This window comes from Marmota marmota, unplaced genomic scaffold, assembly GCF_001458135.2.
Source record: "Marmota marmota marmota unplaced genomic scaffold, marMar, whole genome shotgun sequence".
Taxonomy (NCBI): domain Eukaryota; kingdom Metazoa; phylum Chordata; class Mammalia; order Rodentia; family Sciuridae; genus Marmota; species Marmota marmota.
Genome location: NW_026000075.1, coordinates 238,672 through 260,818, shown reverse-complemented (window position 1 = coordinate 260,818; position 22,147 = coordinate 238,672). Strand labels below are relative to the sequence as shown.

Sequence of the window (22,147 nt, the reverse complement as noted above, 5' to 3'; positions counted from 1 at the left end):
ATCCAATAAATATCTGATCAACAAAATTAATGCATGAGCCAGCCGATGCAGGGGTCTACTTGGAGGGATTGTGAGAATCGGCATTGACCTTTGAGTCCACAGACGACTGCCACATTTACAAAGGTCTTCAGGAGCAGAGCCCCAAAGCACTCTTGCTGACCACGTTGAGCATCAGGGCTAACCACATTGGCCCTCATTTTGTTTTTTTATGGTAATACAAAGAATCATTTTAACTCCAGGTGAGGTCACTTGCCCCTCTTAACTTGCACTAGTTTATGATTTTGAGAGTTTCAAAGCCTCTGTCCTCCCACCCTTACATATTCTCCAAGCCTTGCAGTGCCCACATACTTCTGAACACTTTTTCTGATCCTGCCTCCACTACCTCCTTGTTACTACTGTCTGTTCAGGTCTTTATGCTTTCTCACAGGGACAGCTGGTCACCTAGATTTCCTTCATTTTGGTTGATTGGATTGAGGGATGCCCAGAAAACTGGCAAAACAGGCTTTTGTGTGTCTTTGTGGGTGTTTCCAGAGAAGACTGGTGTGTGGTTCAGTGAACTAAGTGGGGAAAACCTGCTCTATACATGGGTGGCATTATCCAATAGGCTAGGAAAAAGTGGATGGCATGAAAAAGTGGAAGAAGGAGGAAACTTGCACACGCAGGCACAATCGACCCTTCTTGAGAAGGTGTGTTTTTGTTGCTGCTAACTCCCATGGACATCAGACTCAGATGTCAGAGGCCTTAGGGGACTCTGAGGTTTTGAGCCTTGGACCAGGACTGCATCACTGGCTTCTCTCTCTTGTTCTGAGGCTTCCAACTTCTTGAACTGAGCAGCTATATTAACAACTAGCATGCAGACAGTTATTATATGACTATTCAGTCTCTGATCATGTAAGCCAATTGTTATGATTTGGATCTTTAATGTTCCCTGAAAAGCTCATGTTCTGAGAGCATGGTCCTCCAAACAGCAAGATTCAGAGGTGGGACTTTCAGGCAATGATTAAATCATGAGGTCTGTAACCTCATCAGCAGATTAATCCCCTTGATGGATTAATTATTTGAATGGACTGGGTGGTAACTGTAGTCAGGTAGGGCATAGCTGGAGGAAGTAGGTCACTGGGGGCATGGCCTTGAACTATATCTGTCCCTGGCTCCTTTCTCTGTCTCTGCTTCTCAATTGCCATGAACTGGGTAGTCTTCTTCTGCCACCCCTTTCTACCATGTTATGCTTCTCAGGCCAGAACAATGAAATTGGTCAACCTCTGGAACCCTGAGACCAAAGTAAACTTTCTCTCCTCTAAGTTGCCTTGGCAGCCATTTTGATCACAATGACAAAAAGCAGACTAACATACCAATCTGATAAAATCTCTTATAATTACATATATTCTATTGGTTATGTTGCTCTGGAGAATACTAATACATTTTTCTTTAAATCATCCAGACTGGCAGAGCAGCAATACCAACACAATGCCTTAGCATGTCTATGTCATTCCCAAGCTTCAAGTCTTTACAGGTTCCTCAAGATCTTCAGGAGCAAGTTCGAACTCTAGAGAATGCACATGCTTTTCATGATCTAGCTAATAGCTTGGTGTGCCTCTTACCAACTCTGCTCTACATCCCTCAGCTTTGTTCTCTGCTGTAGCTGTAATTATGACCCATTTGCCCTTCTCCCAATATTCAGGTAGCTCCAGGCTTCTGTGGTTTCTCCATCTGTTCTCTGGGCCTCAAAAACCCCATCCTTTCCTCCTCACACTCTTCCTGACTCCTTACTGCTCCTATATCTCTTTGGAGATGGCTCTATCTATATCACCTTTCCAGGAAATTTCTCTGATTCCTCTATTTTATGTCCTTTCTCTGTGTTTCCCCAAAACCCTATGCTTCTCTTGACCAGAGCTTATCTTTCACTGTATTGAGATCACTTAACTATTGACTGCACTGTGCCAGCTCTTGTGCAACTTAAAATAGGACATGGGACATAAAAGGTGCTTAAATGACTGTTGTGCAAAACAAAAAGGAGTGATGATATGGGAATAAAGTGACACAAATCAAGCTGTGACTAGTTTAAATAACTCAGAGACAAATATTCAGTTTTCTTGTTTTGAGCAAAGGCCCAGATGCAATGGTCTCCAGCCCTGGGAGGAGATTAGAATGCTAATTCCCTGGGCAGTGAGTTTTGACCTTTTTGTTCACAGCTCAGAATTTAGAACAGTGCTGCTTGGCCTAGTAGATCAATAAATATTTGCAGGATGAATCAAGAGTGAATGAGAGACCTTTATTAGGACTGTTTAGTCCCTGCAGTACTCACTGCTTAGTCCCTACAGACTGAACCTAGGGAATGCTCTGTATCATAGAATCTTCCTACTACTCTGTGATAATAACAACAGCTATTGTTTACTGAGCACATATGAATGTTTTACAATGATTATTTGACTCTTCCCAACAAAACTTTCAGTATAGGTACTGTTTTACAAAAGAGAAGTGGAAAAACTGAAGTTGACCCAGGTAGGAAAGAGAAGGGCCAGGCTTCCAATTCAGGCAGCCTGGCTCCAGAATCTGGCTCTGACCAACAGAGAAAAATGGCCACACTTGTTCTGCCTAGGCTTAGAGACCTCATCTGGTTGCTCAAACTTGTCGGACTTTGGTTAAATATAGAAATATGAAAACTTGGCAGAGAAGTCTCTGTTGACATTTTTTTTTAAAGTTTTCTGGGTTCAGGAAAATTCAAACAAGATACTTCCTAAGGACCTTAGAGCACTCACAGCCTGACCTTCACTTGGCATGCAGTGTCTTACCCTTCAGTCCTGTTCTTAAGATATCCGAGGTGAGGGATGGGGATATGGCTCAGTTGGTGGAGTGCTTGGATCGCATGCACAAACTCCTGGGTTCAATCCTCAGAACCACAACCACCACCAACACCACAAAAAACAACAACAACAAAAAACCATGATGTGGTAGACAAGAGATGTGAATAACAGGTCCAATAGGATCTTCAGGGAAAGTCCATAGAGATAACTAAGGATCTACCCTGATTTAGCCTCTGGATGGCTAGAAGATCACTATTATAGAAATGAATGGATGATAAAAATAACCTCGGAGTACTGACCACCTATTACATTCCAGGCACTCAGTAGATTCTTAACCATACATCTAACTCATTTAGTCTTCACAGATTCTGCAAGGTACAAATTATTACTTGTTTTATAAACAAGGATACTGTGTTCAGAAAGGCTAAGTAGTTTGGCTAGGGTCACAGCTGGCAGTTGTTAGAGCCTAGATTTGAATCCAGCTTTGATGGACTCTCCCACCCATGTTCCTGTCACCTTCTGGTTCACCTGTGCTTGCCAGGCATGCGAGAATGAGGACTGCACAGCTATGATTATCACATCTTTGTGGTGCCCACCGGGAACTTTACAATAAAACCTCCAAATCGCCACTTATTGTTCAGTTTATACAGCTCCCGCTCAAGATAAATAATAAACAAAACCTCCAAGGTGAAAAAGAAATGATGATAAAGGGCTAAAATCTGTTTTTCTGACCACAAGCCTATCTGGCATTTTTCAGATGCTGAAAATTCCCTAAGACCAGATAGCTAAATTGTAACATGTAAATCAGAAATCTTTATGGTAATAACAGCTGCTTTTCCCCTCAGGACTCAACTACTAAGACAGAGGAAAAATGGCATTGTCTACCATGGAAGGAAATTGTCAGAAAGAGGGTGATGCCACCCTGTCAGGGAATCCCACAGGGATGGGGAGGTGGGACAGATGAAACAAGAAAGGCAGAAAGTTAATGGTACAATATGGAATGATGACCACATGGGAGTCCATTTTATGATTCTATCTGCTTTCCCATATGTTTAAAAATTTCACACTTAGACAAAAAAACCTTAACCGTCAAGCTAGATGACATCTTTAGGAAGTTAATGGCCTGGATCCCATACCTTCTTGGACATAGTAGCTGTGTAGGGAGAGGACAGCCTTCGGGGCGAGGTCAAGGCTGAAATCATGCTAGTTCCACCCACCTTGTCCTGTTTATTCCCTACTGGCCCATCCCCAAAGCCAAAGCTCTTTAGTAAATTCTGCTTTTATAGAATGTAGTCCTTGTGATCATTATTTTTCAGAATCAGGAAGAAGTATTCAATGATTGCTAAACCCTCAAACTAGAAGAGGATAAAGAGTAGTCTTAATTTGCATGCGACGTGAGTCTGGTTAGTGAGTTGGTTCAGAGGTTACCCCATGAGGATATTGGTAACAACCCAGAACCAGTTTTTGGCTGTGCTGACAGGGAAGTTGACCCTTTGGTGCTGAGAAGAGGATGAATCCCAACCAGATGTTGGTGAATTCTGGCCAAAAACTGTAATGGAGACTTAAAGACTATTTTTGCTAAAAGCATTGACTATGCACTGAAGCTGCAGATGCCTGCAATGCCCAGCAGGTAACTAAAAGCAGCTTACAAGTTTGGCATCTCTACCTCAATTTTGCATGTCTCTTTTGATCTGAGTCATTCCCTCCTGCAGTCACCTTGGACTCCAGAAACAAGTGTGATGGATAAACACCTTGGGGTGAGTTGTAGCTCCTGCTCCCCACTGCCCCTCCCCATCACAACAACTTTCCCATAGATATTAACAAGGCTCTGCCTGGCTGTCCCTGAGAAAACAACCAACCAGACCACAGTTTGACCAAGGCTGCTTGGCTATGCATACTTCTAGCCCCATTTTGCTATATTATCTGGGAGCTCATGTCAGTTCCCGTGAAAACAGAGCTGAGGATGCTTGATCCCTCTTGTCTTCCCAATATAACTGTATTGAGTAAATTCCTTTCCTGCCTTTCACCATTACTTTTTCCATTTTGCTTCTGGGGTGAGTGTCTGAACCTGTAATTTTTTTGTGAGTGCACTGGAATTATACATAATGATGGAATTTATTGTGAAATATTTATACATGCACACAATAACACAATGTAACAATTGATATATACCATAATGCCACAGCATTTCCCCTTTCCCTCCCTTCATTCCTTTATTCTAGTGGTCTTTCTTTGATTTTCCATGAGATCTCACCACCCTCACCACCTTTCTTTTTCTTGTTCCTGTCTAGTTCCACATATGAGAGAAAAATGTAAAACTCTTGACTTTCTGAGTTTGGCTTATTTCACTTAACATAATATTCCTAAGTTCCATTAATTTTCTTCTTTACAGATGAATAAAACTCGTTTGTGTATGTATATCACATTTTCTTTTATCCAGTCATTCACTGGTTGCTGGTTCCATAGTAAGTTGTGCTGCTACAAATGTGGTATGCATATATAGCTATAGTATGATGACTTTAATTCTTTAGGGTAGATACTGAGGAGTGGTATAGCTGGGTCATACGGTGATTCCATTCCTAGTATTCCTCTATACTGATTTTCATAGTGATTGTACTAATTTACAATCCCATCAATAGTGTAAAAGGGTTCCTTTCCCCTACATCCTCACCAGCATTTATTATTGTTTGTATTTTTGATGGCTGCCATTGTAAATGGAGTGAGATGAAATCTTAATGTAGTTTTAATTTGCATTTCCCTAATTGCTAAAAATGTTGAACTTTTTTCATATATTTGTTGCCAATTTGTATTTCTTCTTTTGAGAAGTGTCTGTTCAATTCATTTGCCCATTAATTGATTGGGCTATTTGTTTTGTTGTTGATTTTTTTTGAGTTCTTTATATATTCTGAATATTAATCCTGTGTAGGAAAGTACTTAGCAAAGATTTTTTTCCCATTCTGTAGATTCTCTCTGTACATTCTTTTGCTGTGCAGAAGCTTTTTAATTTTATGCCATCCCACTTATTAATTTTGGTGTTGTTTCTAAGTGTTAGAAGTCCTATTGAGAAAGTTGTTACCTGTGCCTATTTGTTGGAGTGTAGATCCTATATTTTCTTCTAGGAATTTCATAATTTCTGGTTTGACTCCTAGATCTTTGATCCATTTTGAGTTGACTTTTGTGCAGGGTAAGAGATAAGAATTCAGTCTCATTCTTTTGCATATGGATAACTAGTCTCCCCACTCCCCACACCATTTTTTAAAAAGGCTGTCTTTTTATGTTTTTGGCACCTTTGTCAAGGATTAGATGACTGGGATCTGTGTGAGTCTGTGTTATGGTTTGGAAATGAGGTGTCTTCCAAAAGCACTTCTTGGTACAGGTATATTCAGAAGTGAACTGATCAGATTGTGAGAACTGTAACCTATCAATGCATCCTAGTTCGAATGGACTAACTGTGAGGTAACTGTAGGCAAGTGGAGGGGAGTCACTGGGGGCATGCCCTGGAAGTATACATCTTCCCTATGGCTCCTTCCCCACTCTCTCTATTTCTGCTTCCTGAACCTGCTTTGAGCTGAGTGGCTTTCCTCCTCTGGACCTTTCCCCTATGATGTGCTGCTTTATCTTGAACCCAGAGCAACGGAGTCAGACATATATGAACTGAGACCTCATAAGCCCCAAATAAACTTTCCTCCTCTAAGTTGTTTGCATTAGATAATTTGGGGACAGCAATGCAAAAGTTAAGTAAAACAGTTTGTCTCCGTGTCTCTATTTTGTTCCTTTGCTCTATATGTCTGTTTTTATGCCAGTACCGTGATGTTTTTGTTAATATAGCTCTGTAATTTAGTTTGAAGTCAGATTTTGGAATACCTCCAGCATTTCTTTTTTTGGCTTAGAACTACTTTAGCTATTCTGGGTTTTTTCATTCTTCCAAATGAATTATAGGACTGTTTTTTTCTAGTCCTGTGAAGAATACCATTGATATTTTGACAGGGTTTGCATTGAATCTGTATATTACTTTCAGTAATAAGGCAATTGAAACAATATTAATTCTACCTATCTATGCCCATGGGAGGTCATGCCATCTTCTTGTGTCATGTCTTCTTCAATTTCTTCCTCTAGTATTCTGAAGTTTTCATTGTAGAGGTCTTTCTTCTCCTCCTTAGATTTATTCCTAGTTTTTGGTTTTCTTTTTTGAGGCTATTATGAATAGAATTATTTTCTTGATTTCTTTCCCAAAAGATTCATTATTGGCATAGAGGAAAGCTATTGATTTTTGTATGTTGGTTGTGTAAACTGCTACTTTTGTTGAATTTGTTTATTCGCTCTAGCAGTCTTCTGGTGAAGCTTCTTGGATCTCGTAAGTATAGTATCATATCATCTGCAAACAGTGACAATTTGACATCCTCCTTTCATTTTCTTGCCTAATTGCTCTGGCTAAAATTTCTAGTACTGAAAGGCAGCAGAGCACAACAGACACTAGTATGGCAATATGTAAATCAATGGATGTGTAACTGATGTGATTCTGCAATCTGTGTATGTGGTGAAGGTGGGAGTTCATAACCCACTTGAATCAAAGTGTGGAATATGATATGTCAAGAAATTTGTAATGTTTTGAACAACCAACAATAAAAAATTAAAAAAAAATTTCTAGTACTATATTGAATAGGAGTAGTGAGAATGGACATCCTTGTCTTGTTCTGGATTTTCAAGGATGCTTTTGGTTTTTCCCCATTCATAGTGATATTGGCTTTGGGTTTGTTGTATTATACCCTTTATGATATTGAGGTAAGTTACATCTTATCCCACGTTTCTCTAGTGTTTATGTCATGGATGGGTGTTGAATTTTGTCAAAGACTTTTTCTGCATCTATTGAGATGACTGTGTGATGAATGACATTTATTGATTTGCATAAGTTAAACCATCCTTGCAATCCTGAAATAAAAACAAATTGATTATAATATATATAATCTTTTAAATATGTTGTTGCATATCATTTGCTAATATTTTATTACGGATTTCTGTATCTAAATTCATCAGGGATATTGGTATGTAAATTTTTTCCCCTTGATGTGTCCTTTCTGGTTTTGGTATCAGTGTGATACTGGCTTCAGAGAACAAAATTGAAAGTGTTTCAATTTATTTCATGGAATAATTTGAGAAGCATTTGGTATTAGTTCTGCTTCAAGTTCTGGTAGAACTCACCTGAGAAGCTATCTCGTCCTGGGCTTTTCTTTCTTGGAAGGCTTTTTTATGACTGCTTCTGTCTATTATTACTTACTGATCTGTTTAAGTTTTCTGTGACCTCTTGATTTAATTTTGGCAGGTCATATGTGTCTAGAAATATATCCATTTCTTTCAGGTTTACCAATTAATTGGAGTATATCTTTTCAAAATAGTCCCTAATAATTCTCTAGATTTCTGTGATGTCTGTGGTAATTTTACCTTTTTCAACTCTAATTTTATTAGTTAGGGTCTTCTCTTATTTTCTTTTGGTTAGTTTGGCTAAAGGTTTATCAATCTCTTTACCTTATCAAACAACCAACTCTGTTTCCTTTGTATTTTTTTATTCTCTGTTTCATTGATTTCAGCTCTGATCTTAATTATTTCCTTCCTTTTGCTGGTTTTGGAATTGGTTTGTTCTTTTTCAAGGGCCTTGAGGTGCATCACTAGGTTTTTATTGGGATCTTTCTGATTTTCTTATGAAGACACATTATAATTAGAACAGCTAACATATAAAACAAAGGTAGAATTTTAAAAGCATATGGAGCCCACAAATGAGCAGGAGTAGCTATGCTTATAGCCAACAAAGCAGAATTTAAGCCAAAAATAATCAGAAAAGACAAAGAAGTTCACTTCATACTGGCAAAGGGAATAATCCAAGAAGAAGATATAAAGATAGTAAATATTTATGCCCCAAACATTGGTGCACCTAATTACATAAAACAGATACTACTAAATTTAAAGACCCATTTAGACCCCAGTACAATAATACTGGATGATTTCAACACTCCTCTCTTACCATTAGATAGTTATCCAGACATAAACTCAGTCAAGACTTTTTAGACCAAAAGAAATTATAAGTCAAATAGGTTTAATAGATATCTATAGAATATTTTATTTGGATAAAATAATAGTTATAAAATAATCCTGCTTGTTAGTGGGCTCCATATGCTTTTAAAATTCCACCTTTGTTCTGTATGTTAGCTGTTCTAATTATAATGTGTCATGGGAGGTTCTTTTTTTATCTTTTTGATCTACTTGGGTTTCTATATGATTCCTATATCTTAATGTCCATCTCATTCTCAAGATTTGGAAAACTCAGTATAATTTCCCTGAAGAGTTTATCCATGTCATTAGTCTGCATCTCTCAATCCCACTTGATTTTCATCCTTTCACTTTCAGCCTGTAAATGTCTTTGCTTATAAGGTGCATCTTTTGCAAATAGTATATAGTTGTTTTCAATTCATCTGTAAGCCTATGTCTTTTAATTGGAGTGTTGAGACCATTTACATTTAATGTTATTATAAAGAGATGTAATTCTTGCCATTTTGATTTATTTCTAATGTTTAATTGGGTCCTGTTTCTCATTTGCTTAGCTACTCTTCAGAGATTTGCTCACTTGTAAGCGATGGATTTTGTTTTTCATTTCTTCTGTGTGTAGTAGCCAACAAAGCAGTGTCAGCTTAGTAGCCATGAATTCCTTTAGTTTTTGTTTATCTCAGAAGGTTTTTATTTCTTCTTCTTCCAGTCTGAAGGATAGCTTTGCTGGACTACAATCATGTTTGACAGTTATTATTTTTTAGGGCTTGGAACACACAATTCTAACCCTTCCTGGATTTTAGAATTTTTGCTGAGAAATCAGAAGTAATTCTGATTGCCTTACCTCTAAATGTGACCTGATATTCATCTCATGGGGCTTTTAAAATTCTACTCTTGTTCTGTATGTTAGCTTTTCTAATTATAATTTGTCATGGGGAGATTCTTTTTTTGATCTTTTTGATCCAAGTGTGTTTCTAAATTATTCCTGGATCTTAATGTCCATCTCATTCTCAAGATTTAGGAGACTTTCTATTATAATTTTCCTGAAGAGTTTATCCATGCCATTAGTATACATCTCTCAATCCTCCTTGATTTCAATGATTCTTTAAATTTGGTCTCTTAAAATTGTCCCAGAGTTCTTATAAATTCTGGCCATGGTTACTTTTTTTTTCTTTAATAATGTCTGAATGTTCAAGGCCAGCACTTTGTCTTCCAGTTATAAAATTCTGTCTTCAGCATAGGATACTCTATTAGAGAGACTTTCAACTCAACATTTTGTTTTATTTATTGTCTTTCATTTCCAAGATGTTTTTGTAGTTCTTTTTCAATATCTTTATTTCCTCATTGAATTTCTCATTCATATCCTGTACTGACTTCCTTAATTCATTCAATTATTTTTCTTTATTCTCTTGGAATTCATTGATCATTTTTAAAATCATTCTTTTGAATTCTTTATCTGGTATTTCATCCACTTCAATATCTTTGGAGTCCCTTGCTTGTGAGTTGTAAACTTTAGAAGGTGATATGTTACCTTGTTTTTTCATATTTCTTGTATTCCTGTGTTGGATTTTATTCACCTGTTGGGAGGGATTTCTCTTCCACTCTTATGTGTTGGCTTTTTAAGGTCACAGCATTTTCTTGACAAAGTGTTCTGGGATATCAAATTGTAGTGAATTTTTCAATTTATTTCTAAGTGAGTTTTAGTATAGTTTCCCTGCTCAAACTTTGCATGTGGAGCAAAATTAGTGTATTTTGACATAGTGTATATTGTGTCAGAGCTTGAGGATCTCACTTTCCTGGTAGGTCTCAAAAGAATGGGGTCCTTCTTGTAGATCTGGTTATTGTGTTGTGTATAACAGGGTATGTGGGTTCAACCTCTGTGATAGCTCTTCTTAACAATTCTGTATATTGTAAAGAGGCATGGGAGAGATCTAGATTGAGACCCCATCATCGGTTTGGTATCCAAAGTCATTGTGTTAATTGTCTTTGTTTTTGCTGTAGGAGTGGGTCCATGAGTGGGTCCTGAGGAGTCCCCTCTCACCATTCCTTCTTGGGGACTGGTTATTAGTTTGTGGTTTTTGTCTCTTCTATTTTTTGTATTAAAGTATCATTGATGTTTGAGCATGGTTGGTTTGCATGTAGAGCAAAGTGTGCTATTTCTTAACAGCCAAGTCTCTAACCTGTGAACTCATAGTGTCACAGTAGATTCTCAGCACCTCACAGAAAAGAAACAAACAACAACAATAGTAATGAACAATATATAGTATTAAAATAAATACACAGTGCCTAATGTAACATTTGCAGGACTAATAACCACAAAAACAGGAATATTCAAGAGCAAGAAGAATAAATAGCTGTGAACTAGATTTGGCATTAAGTTAAACAGCAGGTGTCAACTACATAATCCACAGTACTAATAACCACAACAACATGAAGGGTGAGGGTAGGAGTTATAGAAATCAAATAAAAAGATACAGTTCATTAAGAGAAAAGGAAATGTGATAGAAAGGTAAGAGAAACTTTAGAATGTTCAAAACGAGAACAGAGAGAAAGCAGAAGAGATGTAGCAAGTGATGGCTATAAAGAAGGAGAAAATAAAATAAGTACAGAGAAAGAGATAGAATAAGAGAATATGGCTATGAGAGGGAGAATAAAGCAGAGAAAGAGGGAAAAATCAGATTTTAAAAAGAAAAAAAACCCCCACAAACCCTAATGCTTAAAAGACAAGAGAGAAAAAAAAAGGAAACAAAAATTGCTAATGAGGGGGCTGGGATTGTGGCTCAGTAGTAGAGCGCTTGCCTAGCATGTGTGAGGCACTGGGTTTGATTCTCAGCACGGCATATAAATAAATGAATAAAGTAAATGTCCATCAACAATTAAAAAAATGCTAATGAGAAATGAGAAAAAAGGTTTGTGGAGATATATATATATATATATATATATATATATCAATCAAACCAATCAGCACAGTGAGAACACACATGCAAAGAAAAAAAAGGGGAAAGAAATTGGAAAAAAATGAAAAAATCATCTCCACTGAAGTGGTCAAAACTGTCAACAAAGATAGATGTTCCATGCCCAACTGTCCTTTCTGTTTCTCCTTGGACTATGTACCGCTTAGAGCAAGTGCTGGGTTGTTAAATCCTTCCTTTTTTTGTGCTGCTCACCCAGCTGCCAGCTGGAGTGGCCTGAAACTGAAGCTAGTTAAAATCACCTTCAACTTCCCTTCTCACCAGTGTAAGATAAGGCAGAATGGGAAGTACTGTGCATTGGAGTTTTGCTGGACAGACCAGATCAATGAGTTCTTGGGTGGGGCTACAGCAGAGTTCTAAATGGGGAGTTCTGGTAGCTAGGGCTTAGCTCAAATCAGGCCTTTGGGGACTTTGTTGGGTGGTATCTTCTCTGGGGAGATTAAATCAATATATCCCTACGGCCAGGGAGATGCCAATCTCTCTTCTGGGGATCTGGATCTCACGGACTCCCAAGAATTCTACTTGTAGGGAAGGGGAGCCAACCTTCCACAGGTCTTGTACACTCTATTGCCTACAAATATGGCCTTCCCAGGGTCAATCCCCAAGTGTAATCATGTCCAACTCTTGAATTTCCCAACCCTCTTCAGCTGCTCATGGGAGCTGCCAGACTCAAAAGGAAATCAAGTCACACTTCCCTCCAAATTCATTCCACCAGGTACAATCTTCTCTGCACCTGTTTTAATCTTGATCTACTAGGCACACCCTAGGACACATGGTGGGTGCTTTCTGGGACAGTTTGACAATATTTGCTGTGATCTCCCAGGCTCCTGCAGCAGTGAGCTGAAATGTAGTCTTCTCAAAATGGCTCTCCACCTGAGTCTGAGAAACGCAGAGCACTTTGTAAACACCAGCTCACTGTGCAGCGTATGGTTCAGCTAAGGTTGGACTTCTTTTCTGTTCTGCCAAATTTGTCCATTGTGTTTCTCTTTCCATTTGTGTTATCCCCCATGCTGCGGTGAATCTGTGACACTGTCACTTTTGCACCTGGCTTGGCTCCCATATACTTTTTCTTGTCCTTTGTTCAATACTTCCAGGTTTCCGGGTTTTTCCGAATCACCGACTGTCCAATATTGAATTTCAGTCAATTTCTTCAATAACCCTCTTCACTGAGAAGCAGTACTCCTATTGCTTGAATCCCAAGCCATGATACAACTGGAAATGCAGCCTTCCTCTAATCCACCATCTGGAATCTCCTGAAACTGATTTCTTGGGACTCCTAACGTCAAGCCCCCTCTGGCTTAGGACTCTGGGAACACCATCACCTTGTTCCTTTAACACTTTTCAGGACAAATGGGAAGACTAGCTAAGCCCTAATTATCTGAAAAAACAATTCCTCTTAGAAACCTGACAGAAGACATGTTGAGGAAGATCTCAATTTTGTTAAGATAGCTTTGTTCGGTATACCCAAAGGTAGCAGATTAGGTATAGTGCATCTTAGGGAAAGTAGATTTTATAAACTGGAAAGTGAGGCACAGGATGGATGAAATCCATCCCTGGTCACAGGTCATATCCAGTAGGTTAGTCTAATTGGTTCAAGAATTTTGCCCATTAAAAATGGATCATGGAAAAAATAAATAAATAAATAAATAAATAAATAAATAAATAAATAAAAATGGGTCATGGGTTCACAGAGCATTCCTTTGTTCCCTGATCATATGCTTCATCTCTAGGTTTGATCAGCCATTTTTAAAAAGTATGTATTAAGGTAGACAGAAGAAAGAATGCGATGTTATTGTGAAGATCCATTATCACTATTCAAAACGTAATCAAGAACACCCTCCAGTAGCTTTCTGTTTCACTGAGAATAAAATCCAAATCATCAGCAAAGATCTCAGGCCCAATATGACCATGGGGCCCTGTCCATCTCTCCCAACTTACGTCCTCACTGTGCTCCAGCAACATTCCTTGACTCACCAACCCCATTCTCATGTAGGACCTTTGCACTTGTAGCTTCCTCTGTCTTGATGTTAGTCCCCAAAGCTTTGTATGACTACAGAGATCTCAGATCAGAGGCCACCTTCAAAGGCCTTTCTTGACCATTCTAGCAAAAGTAGCACCCCAGTCACTTTCTCTTATATTCTGTTTTCTCTTTATGTCACTGGTCACTATCTGGTATTTTTTTATTTGACTGATTTTAATCAACTCTCTCTCCTTAGTAGAATGTAAGTTCCATGAAGACAGGGTCTTGAGTGTTTCTCCACACCCACAACACCTAGGACAAGGAATGCCTGTTGATTAATTAACATTCTCCTGGTTGGTCAGTAACCACCTTCATTTATATATGAAGGTATTTTTTTTATTGGTGAGACATTTTTTCCTAATATATACATTTATATAAGCAAAAATACATGGTATCTATATTTAATAAAGAGTTCTATTGAAAAACTAGAATTATACAAAATTGGAGCTGTCTATTCTAGAGAATTTGTGGCACGTCATTATCATATATGTGAAATTCAATTTCTAATGACTTGTGTGTTTTTAGCATTAAAATATTTAGTTATCAATGATCACTGATAAGAGAAGGTGCTCACTAGGGCAGGATGGGATTCCTGAGAGAGGAGCTGGGTGCACAGGTGGGTTTGTGAGTTCACACATGCCCAGGAACACCCTCAGCTTAGCATGACCTTCATTTTGTAGTCTTTAAGGGCATATGTCTTTAAACTGTAATATACTTGTCAATTACCTGGGGATTTTATTAAAATGCCAATTCTGAGTTGCAGATAGGGCCTGAGATTCTGCATGTTTTATAAGTTTTCACTCAGGTGGCACCTATGAGACTGGCTAGGGCTCACACTTTAAGAAGCAATCTCCAGTTCTGTAAAATTGTCATCTGGGAAACATCCCTCTAGATTAGCTCAGAAAGGAAGTGCTAATCACAGGGGACTCAGTCCCCTGGAGAGAAAAATATAGAGAACTTAATTAAGAAAAAGCAGAAAGGCACTTTCCTGGAAAGAGATGACTCATTTTTTTCTAAATCTGTAATAAACTAAATCTATAAGAACTTAGAATAGAATCCCTTCTGAGTGCTGACTGGTGTGCAGATTTGGGAACTTGTTTAATTCTGATATGGGAATTGTAAATACACACTCCTTTACAAGTCTGAAATTTACAACTCTTGGAACATGGGACAGGAGAAAAGTTTTGTCAATTCTGTGCAGCAGAAGAACTAATATGAATCCATTTCACCCATCAATTATTGTTTTTTCTGGTTTCCCCTTTTAAAAAATTTCCCCTCCTTGCCTCCAACCCTCACCCCTACATGAGGAACTCTAAACTGTCTATGCTAATTGACTTGGCCAGTGATTCACCTGCTGTGACCTTCTCCTACTTGGCTGCGGATCCCATGAGAGGTACACCTGAACTTCTACCTTCCTCCATGTGCTCTAACAGCTTTAGTAAGACTCTGCTATGGGTCTTATTTCGTATTATTTGTTATAGTTGTTAACATGCCTATCTCCTCGGGGACCTGGTGGTAGGGGTGGAGTGACTGAAGGGCAGGATTTGGGCATTCCTGGGTCCTTTAGCAACCCTCCAACAGCAATGATTGAACACCATCTGTCATTATTCATAGTAACTTCCTTCCAAGTCCAAAAAAACCTCAAAAAACAAACCTGGCCCTTTTCCTCCAGTTTTTTGTGTTCCTTAAGAAGTTGTTCCACATGCATCACGCTGTCTCCAATGCCCGTAAACTCTGCTAGCTCTTCCAGCAAATTTTCCAGGGCAAGTTTAACCTGCAGGGCACATTAGAACTGTGCAGAAGTAAAACAACAAGCACCCATCTGTAAAGTATAGGTTTGTTATGTTCAAGAAAACCTAAAAAATCTAAAAGGATCAGGACTTGGGTGAATCAATATATGCCTTTCTTCTTTTTTCAGCTTAGTACCTGTCAGGTTAAGCTGGGGATCTAGAGGCACTTGTAGTTAGAATGTTAGAACTACATTCAACAGCTCATCAGTCTAAAAGCAACTTAAACCAACACTGAAATGCCACATATGTCAACAGGAAAATGGGATAATGGGATTCTAGACTGCTGTTACTCCACTGCAAATGTGGGGGTCTATGAAACAGTAAGGATGTAAAGAGGGAGCTGGATTAGGCAAAAGAGGAAATCCCAATCCCAGAGCATCTAAGGGGAAAGAGAAAAATCAAAGGTTTGTATGAAAAATGGAAGTTATATTAAGAAAAAGGAAGTTATATTAAGAAAGAAAACAATACCTTATAAAAATTGTGCTCAAAGCGCTGTAGTTGTAGGCATTGGTTAAGTTTCAGGTGATGCTCAGACCAAAACTGACTAAAGGCTTTTTCTGTTTCATCCAATTGAACTAATAGCCTTTTAAGAAATAACGAAAAAGCAACTTTATGTTAGCATTCATTTCTACAGGTGTCTGCATAGGCCTATGTTATGTACCACCTATGTCTTCCATCAATGTTATTAATTGTGACATTCTGTGTATTATTAAAGACTGTGTCACCTGTGTCTTTCTTAGGTTTTAGTGGGTCCCACACATTCAGACACCTGCAGTACAAGAAGAAACTTAACTCCAGATGCAGCCACTGTGCTTTAAAAATGTGCTTCAGGTGACCCAACCTTTGTGCCTTCTTCTTTTTCCACCTGAGACTACACATGTGTAAATAACAGTATCAAACCAACATTTTATTGGAAATGAAGCTCAACAAATACCATCATCTCTCTGGAAATCCTGGGATTGGAGCATATCATTAGAGGAGGGAATGGAACTCTCCTAAATATTATTTATTTCACCCTTTAGTCCCAAATATTATTCTTTCTTGGCCTCAATAAGACCCAGTAGTATCTATTCCAGCCTGTTCTTAGTTGTTTTAGAACATCTAGGTCTACATTCTCTCCTGAGAAATCAAAGTCCACCTATTCACTCACCTTTCCATGGTAGCTACATTCTCAAGTTCACTGTGATTGAGTTTTCTGGTGGGATTTTTGGTTGTTGGTTCTTGGATGCATGATAGTAGGGTGGTCCCTTGTTCTCCAAGTAATTTCAGCTCATCCTAGAAAAGCAAAAATATAGACTTTCTTAGAAGGAATCCACAAAAACAAATTCACGGTATTTGGGGGGTGAGGAGAAAGGTAGATCCATATGTTTCTCATTTAGGATGTTAAATGTCAAAGAAGTCAAGATGCAGTCAATTAATTTAAAAATTAATTTATCCTTAATAAGTAGTGCATACTCATGATACGAGATTCAAAATATACAAAAGGGTGTGACATGAAAAGCAATTCTTTTGTCCCCAGCCTATCTACTTTCCCTCTCCAAAAGCAAATATCTATTAAGATTTTTGTGGGGCTGGGGATGTGGCTCAAGTGGTAGTGTGCTCGCCTGGCATGCGTGTGTCCCGGGTTCGATCCTCAGCACCACATACAAACAAAGATGTTGTGTCCGCCAATAACTAAAAAATAAATATAAAATTCTCTCTCTCTCTCTCTCTATTTTAAAAAAAAAGATTTTTGTGTAGATCTCAAGCTGTTGTTGTACATTAAAAGCAAACCTAGTTAATAAAAATCTGTTTCTAATCCAAGATAGTGACCAGAAACAAAAAAATAATGGCAGAAATTGAATGTTAAGTGTAACATCTGCCAAACAATAATAATAATACAATAACTGCTAGTGGACCATGAAAGCATTTTATCTGGTCTCATTAGTAAACACTCCCCTCTGCTAACTGTCCCCTAATTGTGGCCTGGTCCAAATCAAGAAGATTATCAGAAATGAGCAGCAATTTCAGTTTGACATGGAAAGATTTGGACTTCCAAGGCAACTACTAATTCTATAATACTCTTTTAACACGGTGCTTTGCAAGCTATTTTTGAAGCTATTTTCTTTCAAATCCAGTAGCTCACAGACCTCACCTTGGAGGTCACCTGTCATTACCACAAACTTTAATCATAAGGTCCAGGCTGAAAGCCAAAAGGAGCATATTCAGCCTGAGAATTTTACTCTTCAGAATTCTGGGTTTAGTTCCTGGGTCACTGGGGCTGGTTTGATATGCTCTTGAGGATTAGAGGAGGCCCATGATTTTAACTGAAATACTGAAATACTCTTCTGCCTGTGAGCACTGAAACTGTTCTTCTAGGCTAAGCCACCTCTTCAGCCTTCACACAGCCTCCAGCTAAGGGAGGAATCTACACCCACCCCCCAACTATGATCACATAGAATTCCTGGGTCCTCTCAACCTCATGCCTTTCTTCCTTGCCTCCCATCTCACTCCAGTATTTCCCTTAAAGGGTTACTTTGTCCATACCCAACTTCCAACTTGTCCCTAGATCTGTGTGATGTCTAGACAGCCCCTTGGATTCCCCGACTCTGTCCAATTCAGACAAGGCCCCAAGTCAGCAAATGGCAGTCTCTCCTTCCTGGGGAATTGGATGCATCCCTTCTTTTCCACTCTCAAGTATGGGCCCTCTTTTCTTCTTATCTCATCAATGCTCATTAAATATTTGCAGAGTAGCTAAATTAGTAATAGTCTAAAAGAAGACAGGTTACAAATGAATAAAGATACATCAGATATGATGGGAAAACAGTATTCATGTATACTTGTCCTTCCTTACCCTTTTCTTCCTCCACCCATCGAAGAGGGTCCTGGATTTTCCCACTCAGTTTCTTAACTGAACCTCGGAAAGGATTCTGGTATTATTTTACAGGTGCGCACACACGCACACACACTTTGCAATGCAGATGGGAAGGAAGGTGGTGAGGTTAAAGGAAAAGAGGCATATAGCTTAGTACAGAAGGAGATATGGAGACCTTGGGAGAGGGACTAAAAGGAGAGACACATTCAGAGAGCTGCAGACATGAGGGAAGTATCTGAGACAGGGAAGGTGGATAAGTGATTTCATACCCTGTGTATCACTTTCATACTGTTTAAAACAAAACAAAAACCACAGGCAAAAATCATGACCTGGTTACTGCTTTGTGACTATACTGCATGGTCAGCTTCAGTAAGGTTACAAAAAATCTGCCATAACAAAAGGGAAAGATGGAGCAACTATGGTTCTCAGAAAGGGTAAAGGTAAGGAGCCCAATCCCAAAACAGAGTTTCAGTTTCCATGGAAAGATAATGTCCTTCATCCTTTTGAGTATTTAATTTTTTTACTGCCTGCACTCAGTGTGGATGGAGGAGCTCAGGGCACTGTCTCTGGACCCTGTGTATAAATTCATGCTCCCTTCCAGCGAGTTTCCTTCCTTTGTATCCACCAGTGGCGGCAGAGTGAGTACTGCTTGCAGAGTGAGAGAGCCCACTGCCTGTCCAAGTCGCCTGTACTCAGGAAACGGGAGCCTCCCTGTGGAGAAGGGGCAAGCACAGAGCTGGGCACTGTGCCATGGGCTGAGTCCAGCCTCTAGTTCATCATCCAGCGGAGACAGAGGCAGCGCATGGGCAGTGAGCCAAGCTGTGTGTACTAGTCTCATTCATCAGGAACAGAACCCCTCCCGGGGAAAGCTAAAGCTGGTTATGTGCACACGTGCTCTTCCTTCCTGACTCTCAGATGGGAGAGTGAAATCACAGAAAACAGAGTTTCAAATCTTAGCACCAAGCCCAGTGGCCATGATCTCATTGGATAGAAAATTACACATCCTGTACCAAAATTGGAAGCACTCTTGGACTGTAAGGATGAATTAAGAGCCAAATTGCGGTTCACACTGAGGGGGAAGGAATTTATGTTACTAAATAAGAGCCTTCTTTAAAGTCATTGGTTTGTTTAAAAGTTTGATAAGATTGTTCTGCTCTGAATGTTTTCAGATTTTGTTTTTCCTGTGTGAACAGATTAGTTTGATATCCCAGGATAGCCAAAAGAAAGAGACTGCATTAGATGATAGTGTTGAACAAAGTAGTAACAACTCCACAGAGAATTAGCAAATGAGGCTATAAAAACTCTTGAATTCAATAGCTCTAGTATTTTGACTGCTTGTCAAGTGACTGGGTGGTTATGGGGATCTAAGATAAGGGATCTCAAAGATCCCAGGAGAAGGTAAATCAAATAGTCAAGTCAAGTATCCCAATGCCATGCTAGCTGTTTAGAAACTGTTTTAGAAATTTTTCTCTTTAGGGTGAGAGAAAAGAAAATAAATCATACATCATAACTTTTATACATATTAAAACAGATTTAGAAGTTCACTGTTCTGAGGAATTAATCTTACACTATACTGGATTTTCACTTAGGAAGATGTTTTCTAAATGAAAAAGAACTCATTTAATTTCTTAGAGAATGTTTAGTTAAAAGGTAGGTAAGGGCTAGGGATGCAGCTCAGGGTAGAGCGCTTGCCTAGCATATATGAGGCCCTGGGTTCAATCCCCAGCACGGAGGGAAAAAGAAAAAAAGGTAGAGAGAACACTAAGATGTAAAATAAGATATATGTAAATAACTATAAAAAGCTATTAAGTTATAAATAAAAATTCAAAAAGTATTTCCTTTTTCTAATATAAATCATTTTCTTCTTAATGCATTTTTGGTTGAGAAAGAGGAAAAATATAACTCCAGTTTAATAATTTTGACATTCTTGCTTCTAAGTTATAAGGAGGAAAGAAATAAATTTATATTTGGCCAATAATTAGGCATCACAAAAAGGAAAACCTTCTGTATTATTTTTAAGAGAATATTAATATTACTTGGAAAGACAGAATATTTTAAATCCAAATTCACTTACTATAAATAAAATTGAGAATTTTATCCTCAAATAGTTACAGGTCTTGTCCATGACCTTGTGGCAGCATGGAATAGAAACACAAGCATGATCTTCAGTTTATGCAAGGCTGCATTTATTTTCTTACTAAAAGGAGAATTCAATGGAATCCCCTAAATTCTTTTTAATTGTCTTACAGGTTATATAGAGATATTTAACTGAATTGAAATATGATAATTAGAGTGTAAAATTATTTCTTTACAATTGTCAAATAGCATTCCACATTCTGTGGATCTAAAAAGTTACTCCACGGCATAATCAGAGTTGTGTGTTCTAAGTCTGAAAATAGCTGGTCACCATGCACAGGAAAATGCTCTTCCTCCATCTTGTAGACTGGTTCCTTCCCATTCTGTTACCTCTGTGGAACTCTGCCTGTGTCAAAACTATACAGTGCCTGCTCATCTGACTTTCCCAGAGTATCGCCGCTGCACAGACAGCAGGACTTATCTGATTGGTTTTCACTCCCTAGGTATGTGTCCTTGTATAAAATCCAAACTTTTAAACTTTTTCCCCAGAGCACTGTATGTGCCCTTACTACACCTAACTTGGAAAGGGCTGAACTTTTTTTTTTTTTTTAAGTGCTAGGAATTGAACCCAGGGCCTCCTGCATACTAAGCAAACACTCTACCACTAAGCTATATCCCTAAACCAAGCTGAATTCTAATCTGTACCCAAAAGTTGCAAAAATGCTTTGCTTAATGGTTGCCTGAGAACTGTCCAAGTGACAGGTTGTCATCTCGGGTGCTTCTGATCCGTAGCTCCTCCTTGGAAGAAGGCTCTGTGCTCTGTGTTCACGACCGCCTGTGCAGAGCTCTGTTTTACAGTTCCTGTCTGGCAGCCTGCCATGCTCAGCATCCTTCCCATTACACTCTGTCCTACTAACTGCTGCTCTGCAGACTCCTAAAGGTCTTAGTCTGTGCATCTGCAAACTCTTTCCTTAGCAGACTTCACCAGGCACTCCCAACCCTGCTTTCTGCAACCTGGACCTCACAGGAATCAGGGGAGGTGAGCTTGGCCAACTACTTGGAACAGAAAAAGGTCAAGCTTCTCAGAGGCATTTCCTGGGAAAATCTCCAAGATGCTGTCAGGATTTCAGTTTCATTCCAGATCTTTGGATCACTCGGAGTAGGCTTGGGAATACACTTTGAGCTCTTTCTGGATGACAACTCCCTGAAAGGTGGAGTTCAGCAATGTTCTCTGGAATTAATTTCCCTAAACCACTAGACTCTCAGACTCCCCTAACCAGACTTCATGTTTCTCAAAGTTGCATTTTTGGGTTTTTTCTTGGCCCATAGTGGTGGGTCCTCAATAATTAACACCAAATAAGTGAACAAACCAGCCATCTAGCAAAAAGTTTTGCAATTACTGAGTTACAGATAAGAGTGCAGCAATTTCAAATTTGATGTATCAAAGATTCACACGATGCTAAGGTGTACCAATGCCCAGTCCTTAGTTTGCTGTCTACTGAAAATGGGTCTTCTGATTAATAATGCATTCAGTCTGTTTGTGTTTCCCAAGGCAGAAAGGGCCTGACAGACATGCAGCGAGAAACTCCAGGAGG

General features: G+C 38.8%; 1 protein-coding gene across 2 annotated transcripts in view; it reads right to left on the bottom strand.

The window, feature by feature from the left end:
* Positions 1-22,147, bottom strand: part of Mcf2l2 (MCF.2 cell line derived transforming sequence-like 2) — a 255,029-nt gene that overhangs the window by 124,340 nt on the left and 108,542 nt on the right. For both annotated transcript variants that reach the window (XM_048814212.1, XM_048814213.1), the window contains 3 exons: positions 16,773-16,897; positions 16,091-16,205; positions 15,487-15,606 (listed from right to left, as the gene is read on the bottom strand). In XM_048814212.1, the coding sequence (XP_048670169.1) occupies positions 15,487-15,606; positions 16,091-16,205; positions 16,773-16,897 (360 nt within the window). The remainder of the gene's footprint in view (positions 1-15,486; positions 15,607-16,090; positions 16,206-16,772; positions 16,898-22,147) is intronic.